General features: G+C 36.9%; 1 protein-coding gene across 6 annotated transcripts in view; it reads left to right on the top strand.

The window, feature by feature from the left end:
* PMS1 (PMS1 homolog 1, mismatch repair system component) overlaps nucleotides 1–12002 on the top strand; it is a 118418-nt gene that overhangs the window by 94529 nt on the left and 11887 nt on the right. For 5 of the 6 annotated variants that reach the window (XM_055571948.1, XM_055571950.1, XM_055571949.1 and 2 more), the window contains 3 exons: nucleotides 590–712; nucleotides 1656–1799; nucleotides 1952–2841. In XM_055571948.1, coding sequence (XP_055427923.1) covers nucleotides 590–712; nucleotides 1656–1799; nucleotides 1952–2841 — 1157 coding nt within the window. The remainder of the gene's footprint in view (nucleotides 1–589; nucleotides 713–1655; nucleotides 1800–1951; nucleotides 2842–12002) is intronic. The other variant, XM_055571951.1, reaches the window with a different exon arrangement.

The raw sequence follows: 12002 nt of genomic DNA, 5'->3' as shown, positions 1-12002 counted from the left end.
CCTTCTTCCTACTTTTCATACACTTGTGAAATAGTTCTCTAAACAAAAATGAAGATAAAGTACAACATTGCAATGTGTCAAAGAGTAAGAGATCTTTTTTTCCCTCAGTAATGAAAAACTAGTCAGATTGACTTCATGGCATACTCAAAATAAAGATAGAAACAGCTACTTCTTTACAGAAAATGGTGGCTGAAAAGAAAAGGATGAACAGCCAGAGGAAAGTTACATTATAAGGGAAGAAATTTTTTTGAAAATAGTAGGAAATAGGGTTGAGCAGAGAGCAGCAGTATTTATACTGTATGTCCTATGACAATAAGATATGTATTCATGAAACTTTAATGAATGCCAGTTTTCCCTTAAAATTGCAAGAAGGGAGAGTTAGCTGGGAACACCAATTTAACATGCTTCAGTAATTTAAGTTTAATGCTCATGACATGGTTATCAAGAAGTTTATGGCTGTTTAGACCTTAAAATGAAAATCCATTTGTTAATTTTGTTTATACCTTTAAATGTATATAACCAGATCCATGGACTCCTGTTTACTGTTGACATTGCATATCAATACTATAATTATTTATTACAATTGTAGATTTTTCTAAGTGGATTTCTTCCAAAGCATGATGCAGACCACTCTTGCACAAGTCTTTCAACCCCAGAAAGGAGTTTCATCTTTATAAACAGTCGACCAGTACACCAAAAAGATATATTGAAGGTAATCTTTTTAAGAAAAAAGTAATTTGTCAGCTTCTTATAAGGACTACTTGTAATAATTTGTTCTAAAATAAGGAAAAGGAAAAATAGATGTAGTATGGTGCTTCCCTAGTGGCTCAGATGATTAAGAATCTGCCTGCAATGTAGGAGACCTGGGTTCAATCCCTGGGTTAGGAAGATCCCGTGTAGTAGGGAATGGTTACCCACTCCAGTATTCTTGCCTGGAGAATTCCATGGACGAGGAGCCTGGCAGGCTACAAAGAGTCAGACACAACTGAACAACTAACACTTCACTTTCACTTTTCACCTTACATATGACTCTTCACAACAATTCTGTGGTGAATTATTATCCTTATTTATAGTGAAGAAGGTCTTCTCTTGTGGCTCAGCTGGTAAAGAATCCACCTGCTGTGCGGGAGACCTGGGTTCGATCCCTGGGTTGGGAAGATCCCCTGGAGAAGGGAAAGGCCACCCACTCCAGTATTCTGGCCTAGAGAATTCCATGGACTGTCTAGTCAGTCCTAGGGTTTGCAAAAAGTCAGACATGACTGAGTGACTTTCACTTTTACTTTAATAGTGAAGAAACTGAATGTCAGTGACTACCTTAGACCGCATAGCCAGGAAGTAACAGAATTTGAATTTGAACTCAGGACTTTGAAAACACCCATGACACTATGATCTTTTCCACAAAGTCAGTTGCATTGGATGCATGCTTGCACTTCGTGTTAAGTAAATTCAAAGCCTCTAAATGAGCATTAGTATTTAGATACTACTTTTCCTAATAAGCAGTTACATCCACTCAGTTTCTCAGTTGAATGTGCTTCTTCTGGTGGTATTTTAAGGATAATATTACTTAAATAATGCTATCTTTATAAATACTTTAAAGAATAATAATACTTTAGTGTATTTCTGTCATTTTTTGTCTTCATTACATGTATTTCTAGCTAATCCGACATTATTACAATCTGAAATGTCTAAAGGAATCTACTCGTTTGTATCCCATTTTCTTTCTGAAAATTGACGTTCCAACAGCTGATGTAGATGTGAATTTAACACCTGATAAAAGTCAAGTATTGTTACAGAATAAGGTAACCTTTTTCAGATAATTTTTTGTATTATATTATTTATAAACTTATGCAATCCTAGCCGTTTTCATATGAAAAAGATTTACTTTTCTGTATAGATGTTTTTAATGTTAGTCTCATAATTTCCCCTAATACTTGTTAATTTGTATTTTTAGGAATCTGTTTTAATCGCTCTTGAAAATCTGATGACGACTCGTTATGGATCACTACCTAGTACAAATTCTTATGAAAGTAATAAAACAGATGTTTCCTCAGCTGACATGGTTGTTAGTAAAACAACAGAAACAGATGTGCTTCTTACTAAGATGGAAACATCTGGAAATAATTATCCAAATGTTGATACTTCAGCCATTCCTTTCCAAAATGATGTGCGTAATGATACATCTGGGGAAAACACTAATTATTGTTTAAATCATCAGGTACATATTGGTGGCCATTATGATGATTATTTTAATAGTGAAAATTCTAGCATTGATAAGAATGATGGAAATACATTTAAAGAAATCCCAGAGAATAATTCATCATGTGAGGACACCCAAGAGGAGAATAGTGAAACTTGTTCTGTGGATTCTGTTGGGCAAGCCCAATCAGAAAATGGCAATAAAGGCCACAGAGATGAGAGTGGAGAAAATGAAGAAGCAGCAGTTCCTGAGAAGTCTTCAGAAATTTGTGTAGATGACTGGAGCAAGGGAAATATACTTAATTCTAGAGGAGAAAACATTGAACCTGTGAAAATTTTAGTGCCTCAAAAAAGTTTAGTGAGTAATGTAAATAGTAATAATAATAATACAAGTCCTGAACAAAAGAATCTCTGTGAAAGTTCCTGTAACAAAAATTCAAATGTGGTAGATAACAAATCTGGACAGCTTATAGCTTATGATTTAATTAGCAATCGAGTAATCAAGAAACCCATGTCAGCAAGCGCCCTTTTTGTTCAAGATCATCGTGCTCAGTTTCTCACAGAAAATTCCAAGACCAGTTTGGAAGATGCAACAGTACAAATTGAAGAACTGTGGAAGACATTGAGTGAAGAGGAAAAACTGAAGTAAGTTTCCAGAGCTTTCATGTGACCTGAATGCTCAGATATTTCCATTCTATATGACTCACTGGGTTGAAAAAGCTTCTTTTTCTTCTTATTTATGGAAAAGCAGAATGGAAAATACCTTGTGGCTTGTCCTAGAGTACTTTTTTGGCATCACTTTTTTGGGGGTTAATTTAGAGATTTTTACTTTCTTTTTTTTCTTTTTGCTTGTTTTTTATTTTGGTATAAAACTACTTTCTGGTTTAAGTTTGTAATTAAAAGTTTTACATTCTTAAGACTACCATTTTCTTCTATTTCTTTTTTATACTAATCTTCCTATTATAGGACTTTTTTAAACTTTTCTATTAGAACAGGGTTTCTTTTTTAAGATCTTGAATATTCCCTTTTTAAATTGTTCTTTAAAACATGTAACAATACAAAAAGTATAATGTTGCAGATTTAATTTAGTGATCTTAATACTCTTCCTATTCAGTATAACTCAAAAGACTTTCTTCTAAAATCTTTTATTTATTGGCAACTTATAAACTATGGTGGGTTTGGAGGAGTAGGTAAAATAGATGGTTTGATCTCTTATTTAAAAACTACATATTATTTGCCATTTTTAGATGTTCAGCTTTAAAGATACCAAAATCCAAATAGATCCTACTGTATCTTTAAAAGTTAATCTAAAAAGGTACAGCCTTTTAGAAACGAATACAACCTTAACTAGAGAGTAAGATCCAACAACACCATAGTAGGCCTAAAAACAGCCACCAATTAAGAAAGCGTTAAAGCTCAATAATAAAAATGACACCAATCCCAATAATAAACAACTAACTCCTAGCCCTAATACTGGACTAATCTATTAGAAAATAGAAGTAATGTTAAGAAACACTTTCTCCCTGCATAAGTTTAAGTCAGTATCTGATAATACCCTATTAACAGTAAATAAAAATAACCCAATAATAAATTCAAATGACCTGAATAAATCCAAAAAAATATGATGGTTGTTTCCAGTTGACTGAAGGCACTTGGTATAATCACAGGATATTATGCTTTGAGTGATTTAGCTCACCAGAAAATGAAAGAGTGCAATTATAGTTCCAATCATATATTATTACCTGAGGCATCTCAATACTATGTCAGACATCTGGAAAAACTTTTAAGTGTAACTGGTCATCCGCAGTTTATATTTGGTGATAAACTACATGGATACTTGATGAATTGTTTTTCTTTTTTTATTAGCTTATTCAGTCTTATAAAAACACTATCAATATTAAAGTAATAAAGATCACTATTAACACCAATTGGCAAAACCTTTATAAGTTAACTTCTACCTTTTTGTTTAGTGGGGATGGTGGTTGTGTTTTTTTCTTTCAACATATTTATGTATGATATATATATATATTAATGTGTATCTATAAAAGATAAACATATTCTTTTAATTAATTTATTTAAGCTTTTATTCTGTATGAAGATATAGCCAGTTAGTGAACAATGCTTTGATAGTTTCAGGTGAACAGCAAAGCGATTCAGCCATATATACACATGTATCCCTTCTCTCCCAGACTCCCCTTCCATCCAGGCTGCCACATAACATTGAGTCGAGTTTCATGTACTATACAGTAGGTCCTTGCTGCTTAAGATACTCTTATTTTAAGTAGAGGCGTAATACAATTGTCATCACTTTCTAAAACATGAATTTCTTAATCTTCAGTGTTCAAATTTCTAATTATTGCATAAGTGTCAAATTTTAAAAGTTAAGTCAAGATGCAAATGAAGGTCACACACTATGATGATGATGATGATTATTTTTAGTTTTACCTAAATGACACATTCAGTTTAAAGATCAGAGCATTTAAGTTTTAATACAGCAAGCCCATGAAAATTAAATGACATTGATCAGGAAGTGATGAATTGAGAGTTGTCTAAGAATAGGAAAAAAAGCATAGATGTTCCCATTTCTCATGGAAGTAGGTACAGTGTAGCAGCTCAAGGTAGCTATTCCCTTTCAACCTCAAAACAGCAATTATTACCCCAGTCTCAGCGTTGTTTCTCCTTGCAGGCCCCAAGGTATTAAGATACAAGGGTTATCATTAATAGACCTCATCTAAAAATGAACAGGCAGTATTCTGGAATTCAAAGTTTTCTCTGTCTTATTGCCATAAGGTAAACAGAAGAGCATTGTTGAAGACCTCTGAAGCTACACCAGAGTTCAAACCTCAGTTCCTCTCTTTTCTAGCATTATGTAAAAATGTGTGCACAGTATCTTTTGGGTTGTTGGTGAGGATTAAATAAGGTATATTATGTGTTTATTATAAGATAAATGACTAGCACATAGTAAATAATGTTCATGATATTAATCAGAGTTTTTAACCTGTGAAAAGAAGATTTCTCTCTTGTGATTGACATTATTTTTCATTTGCTTATTCAAGATTAAATTTAATTTGGAGGTCAGAAATAGAAACCTGTGGAGAAAATTTAGATTTCTTGGGATCAGAGAGCTTACTACATGTCACAGAAAGCTCTATTAGAATCTTCCAGAGCCAGAGTCTGATGATCATGGCAGACCAGGTTGAAAATCATGATTAGTGAAAAGGTAGAGCAAAAATGTTTAACACTCAAGAATTGCATTAACTACCATTTCTCTTCTAATCTTTATCTATCTTAGAATTCTTTTCCATGGTCTTTAGTTCTACAAGGAGTGCTAAGGAATATGAGAGCAGTCTCCTACAGATAATCAGTCTTTCCATCTATTCTTCCTTTTCTTTTCTTTTTTCTCTTGTTTCCAGGTTTTTTCCCCGTCCTTCTTCCTCCCTTTTTTCTTTCTTCCTTCCTTTCCTTTCCTTTCCTCTCCTGTCTTTTCTTTCCTTATTTCTTTCAATTAGGAAATACTTAGGCGTCCCTGGTGGCTCAGACGGTACAGCGTCTGTCTACAATGCAGGAGACCCTGGATTGGGAATATCCCCTGGAGAAGGAAATGGCAGCCCACTCCAGGTCTCTAGCCTGGAAAATCCCATGGATGGAGGAGCGTGGTAGGCGACAGTCCATGGGTCGCAGAGTCGGACACAACTGAGCAACTTCACTTTCAGGAAATACTGAGAATATTCTGTGTACAAGGCCGGTGTACTCTAGCTAATCATTTCAGATAACAGTGATAAATGATAAATAAAACATAATTTTCACTAATAAAAGTACAATCTTAAGGTAACGAGTTATGAAAACACTTAGCAGTTAGGCTTAATCATATCTATAGGACAGGAGATACTTCCTGAATAGAAATTGATCAGGATGGTGTAGAGAATTTTCTGTGTAGCAGGAACAGCACATAAGAATGCCCAGAAGCTGGAAGGAAGACAGTGTTATTGAGGAATGGAAAGATGGGAATGTATTATGGGGGAGTGTGGTAAAGAAGGGCTTCCCTGGTGGCTCAGCCAGTAAAGAATCCATCTGCAATGCAGGAAACATGGGTTCAATCCCTGGGTTGGGAAGATCCCCTGGAGAAGGGAACGGTTAGCAAAAACAAAGATCTAGGATCCAGTCAGGTCAGATCATGGAAGGTTTCAAGAGTTTTGAATAAGACCTACGATCAGGGTTTTCTACCAACAGCTTAAGCTTAGGATAGACTTTACAGTAGAAGGTTCCTACATTTACAATTTTTTCCTTTCTGGATTCCTCTCCCCCACCCAACCCCACCTTGCTTTCATCTCCTTCCTCCTAGTGGATTAGAAAACACTTTGTCCTCCTACTAGTATCTCAGTCAGTTTACTTGAACTTTTGTTTGTAGTAGCCATGAATATATTTCTACTTAGAATAACTAAGAATAATACTGTAATTGGGATAATATTGAAAATGGTAAATAAACTTTGTAATTACATGTAATCTTGAGATAGAGTCACTTGAGTTGGTTAGTGATAAATCAGAATTAGTATTTTTCATTTGTTATTAAATCCCTTAATGACATAAAGTCAAAGATAACATCTGTTTGTACTTAATATTTACTTAAACATTCCTTTGGACATAACTTTTTATATTTCCCAAGGAACTAATTAAATTGACTTCTTGAATAAATCAAAAGATTAGTATCATGTGTGAAAAGTTGCACATTATAGTTATTTACAAATGGTAACCTTCATCTTGAACTCACTCCACTGTGGGAGAAAATTTTGAATTTGAATGTCCCAAAGCTAAAAATATTTATTTATAGTACTAATTGAAGGTAAACTGTATTGAAAACTTTGTGCATTGTAACTTAGACTTTCAGATTCTAAGTGGAAATGGAAGAAAAGAACATTAATTATGAACATGGCCTGCCTAGCCAGCAACTGTAAGAAGCATTTTTCATTTACCTAGTTTACAGTGCAATAAAGCCTTTTTTTTACATTCTTATTCAGCTAGTATTTATTTATTCAACAAATATGTACTGAGTACAAGCTACACAATGTGCATGTCTCTTGTGTTTTAGTCTCACTTTCTACATTTAATACCATTCTCCCAATAGTATTATTTTTATTTTCTAATACATACCTATTCAAATTTCTCCTTTAAAATGTATGTATATTACCTACAATATAACTCAACCAGTTTTTTAAGAGTTTCTAAAGCTCAGAATTACATTCTCTAGTCTTCATTTAAAAATTCATTTAAAAATCTTTTTAGCAAGGTTGGTTAAATATTTACCAATCTTGAATCAACTATGTGCCCCATTCATTATAAGATAGGTGTTTCTTAATAGAAAATAATGATACCATATATTTACTATCATTTACTAGGTTCCAGTAAATGATAGGCTTCCCTGGTGGTTCAGACGAAAAAGCCTCTGCCTGCAATGCGGGAGACCTGGGTTCTATCCCTGGGTTGGGAAGATCCCCTGGAGAAGGAAATGGCACCCCACTCCACTACTCCTGCCTGGGAAATCCCATGGATGGAGGAGCCTGGTAGGCTACAGTCCATGGGGTCGCAAAGAGTCAGACATGACTAAGCGAATTCACTTCACTTCACTTCATTTCACTAGGTTCCAGGAACTATTCTAATTACCTAAAACATTTTAACTCATTTTATTCCTCACATCAAAGTTATAAAGTACTTAAGATGTATATTATCTAGATATTACAGATGAGCCTACTGAAACACAGGAAAGTTAATTCATTGTGTAGAGCTGCTAAATGCAAAGACAAGCCAGGCAGTCTGTCTCTAAGGTCTCTGCTCTCAGCCAGTACAATTTGCTGAATACAGATAGTGGTTTTTAGTTCTAGATTTGTATTAGAATCACCCATGGAGCTCTCTAAAACCACTACTGCCCAAACTCAGCCTAAGTATGGAGAATTGTAAACTCTTGAGAGTGAGACCAGTAGAAAAGGGATGATATAACCGGAGAAGGCAATGGCAGCCCACTCCAGTGTTGTTGCCTGGAGAATCCCAGGGACGGCGGAGCCTGGTGGGCTGCCGTCTATGGGGTCGCACAGAGTCGGACACGACTGAAGCAACTTAGCAGCAGCAGCAGCATAACCACTATACAAGACTCTTTTTGGCACTAGAAGTTAATTTTATCCCTGTTATTATTAATCAAAATACAAAAGACCTTTTAACTTTTTCATTTCAGTCAGTTCAATTCAGTCTCTCAGTCGTGTCCGACTCTTTGCCACCCCATAAATCGCAGCACACGAGGCCTCCCTGTCCATCACCAACTCCCGGAGCTCACTCAGACTCACGTCCATCAAGTCAGTCATGCCATCCAGCCATCTCATCCTCTGTGATCCCCTTCTCCTCCTGCCCCCAGTCCCTCCCAGTGTCAGAGTCTTTTCCAATGAGTCAACTCTTCACATGAGGTGGCCAAAGTACTGGAGTTTCAGCTTTAGCATCATTCCTTCCAAAGAAATCCCAGGGCTGATCTCCTTCAGAATGGACTGGTTCAATCTCCTTGCAGTCCAAGGGACTCTCAAGAGTTCTCCAACACCACAGTTCAAAAGCATCAATTCTTCGGCGCTCAGCCTTCTTCACAGTCCAACTCTCACATCCATACATGACCACTGGAGAAACCATAGCCTTGACTAGGCGGACCTTTGTTGGCAAAGTAATGTCTCTGCTTTTCAATGTGCTATCTAAGTTGGTCATAACTTTTCTTCCAAGGAGTAAGCGTCTTTTAACTTCATGGCTGCAGTCACCATCTGCCATGATTTTGGAGCCCCAAAAAATAAAGTCTGACACTGTTTGCCATGAAGTGATGGGACCAGATGCCATGATCTTCATTTTCTGAATGTTGAGTTTTAAGCCAACTTTTTCACTCTCCTCTTTCACCTTCATCAATAGGCTTTTTAGTTTTTAACCCAGTATAATTTTAAAAGGTCCAAACTGACCTTTGTGTTCAGTTTATTTGAACTTATTTTTTTTTATTGCTAACTCTAAAATGAGAAATAGTAACTGAAGAAATTAACATTTAGCTATAAAACTAAATTATAAATTTAATCATAGAATGTTTATTTTGAGCGTTACTTTTAGACTGACCTTGATTTTATTAGTATATAATTACTAGGGTTTCCATAGTGGCTCAGTGGTAAAGAATCGTCCTGCACAATGCGGGAGAAGTGGCTTTGATTCCTGGGCCGGGAAGAGCCCCAGGAGAAGGAAATGGACACCCACTCCACTGTTCTTGCCTGGGAAATCCTGTGTTCAGAGGAGCCTGGCAGGCTAGTCCGTGGGGTTGCAAGAGTAGGACATGACTTAGTGACTAAACAACAATATAATTACTAAATGTATCTAAGTTTTGTTGTCCTCAGAGCGTCATTTCTTCTATGTTGATGTTACACCACATATTTAAGGAATTCTTCAGATCTGAAATTGACTCCTTACTGTTTTATTTAATTCTTTGCTTTTTTTTTTTTTTTCCTTTTTAGTTTCCTGTCCCTTAAATGGTTTTTAAAACTGGGTAAAATTTAGCTGCTGAGAAGTGCATAGATCTGAACTGTATGTAGATAGTTCAGTGCATTTTCACCTGTGCACACCGCTGAAACCACCACCACAAACAAAATACAGAACATCTCCTTCAGCCCAGAAGGTTCTTGAATGTCACCTACAAGCCAGTTACCACTTGCAGCCACTATTTTGATTTCCGTCACATTAGTTTGGTTTTGCCAGTACTTGAACTTATATATAAAATTATAATGATACGTACTCCTTTGTGTCCAGCTTCCCCCAAGAAAATGTTTTTGAGGTTTTCATTCAGGTTTGTTGAATGTATCCATATACTTTATTCTTTTTAATCCATAAATAGTACTCAGTTGTGTAAGTGTACCACAATTTGTCTTCTCAGTCTCCACCTGATGAAAATTTTTTTCTTTCCAGATTCTGGATATTATGAATTAAGTTGTGTTGTTTAGTTTCCAAATACTTTGAGTTTTTCTAAATATCGTATTGCTGTGCTGCGTGTGCTGAGTGCTTAGTCATGTCTTACTCTCTGTGACCTCTTGGACAGTAGCCTGCCAGGCTCCTCCATCTGTGGGATTTTCCAGGCAAGAGTACTGGAGTGAGTTGCCATTTCCTACCTAAGGGGATCTTCCCGACCCAGGAATTGAACCTGCGTCTTTTTTGTCTCCTGCATTGGCAGGCAGATTTGTTACCACTGTGCCACCTGGGAAGCCCACTAATCTCTAATTAATTTTACCATGGACAGGTAAAATGCTGTTAGATTTAAATCTTCTGAAATTTATTGAGAATCAAGCCCAGCAGCATATTTTGAAGAATGGACATCTAAAATGAATCTGAATTCTATAGTTAGATGTAGTGTGCTAAAGTGACAATTAAGTCAAGATAGTTGGTTCAGTTCAGTTCAGTCGCTCAGTCATGTCTGACGCTTTGCGACCCCATGAATAGCAGCACACCAGGCCTCCCTGTCCATCACCAACTCCCGGAGTTCACCCAAACTCATGAGCATCGAGTCAGTGATGCTATCCAGCCATCTCATCCTCTGTCGTCCCCTTCTCCTCCTGCCCCCAATCCCTCCCAGCATCAGGGTCTTTTCCAATGAGTCAACTCTTTGCATGAGGTGGCCAAAGTATTGGAGTTTCAGCTTCATCATCAGTCCTTCCATCCTTCCAGTGAACACCCAGGACTGGTCTCCTTTAGAATGGACTGGTTGGATCTCCTTGCAGTCCGAGGGACTCTCAAGAGTCTTCTCTAGCACCACAGTTCAAAAGCATCAACTCTTCGGTGCTCAGCTTTCTTCACAGTCCAACTCTCACAGCCATACATGACCACTGGAAAAACCATAGCCTTGACTAGATGGACCTTTGTTGGCAAAGTAATATCTCTGCTTTTTAATATGCTACCTACGTTAGTCATATCTTTCCTTCCAAGGAGTAAGCGCCTTTTAATTTCATGGCTGCAGTCACCATCCGCGGTGATTTTGGAGCCCCCAAAAATAAGTCTGACACTGTTTCCCTATCTATTTCCCATGAAATGATGGGACCAGATGCCATGATCTTCGTTTTCTGAATGGTGAGCTTTAAGCCAACTTTTTCACTCTCCTCTTTCACTTTCATCAAGAGGCTTTTTAGTTCCTCTTTACTTTCTGCCATAAAGGTGGGTCATCTGCATATCTGAGGTTATTGAGATTTCTCCTGGCAGTCTTGATTCCAGTTTGTGCTTCTTCCAGCATAGAAGTTAAATAAGCAGGGTGACAATATATAGCCTTGATGTACTCCTTTTCGTATTTGGAACCAGTCTGTTGTTCCATGTCCAGTTCTAACTGTTGCTTCCTGACTTGCATACAGGTTTCTGTCTTTAGTTGTAGAAAATCTCTGCTGGTCTTTAGTTCATTCTAATTGATAATTACTGTGTGTGTGTGTGTGTATTAGTTGTGTCTGACTCAGTTGTGTCTGACTCTTTGCAACCCCATGGATTATACTTGTAATTTTGTTGTGCCTATGGCAGGTGATCTTCTGGAGGAGGGCATGGCAACCCACTGCAGTATATCTTGCCTGGAGAATCCCATGGACAGAGGAGCTTGGTGGGCTACAGTCCATAGGATGACAATCAGACATGACTAAAGTGACTTAGCACACATGTATGGGAGGAGATAAGCTCAGGATCTTCCTACTCTACTTTGTTGGCCACACCTTTGCATCTCTGAATTTTGCTTTTCAAATTCTGATGGTCTATGACATTCAAATACAATAGTCTGTGTAACG

This window comes from Bubalus kerabau, chromosome 3, assembly GCF_029407905.1.
Source record: "Bubalus kerabau isolate K-KA32 ecotype Philippines breed swamp buffalo chromosome 3, PCC_UOA_SB_1v2, whole genome shotgun sequence".
In the NCBI taxonomy this organism is placed as follows: domain Eukaryota; kingdom Metazoa; phylum Chordata; class Mammalia; order Artiodactyla; family Bovidae; genus Bubalus; species Bubalus kerabau.
Note: the sequence above shows the minus strand (reverse complement) of the source record. Positions and strands in the feature narration are given on the sequence as shown.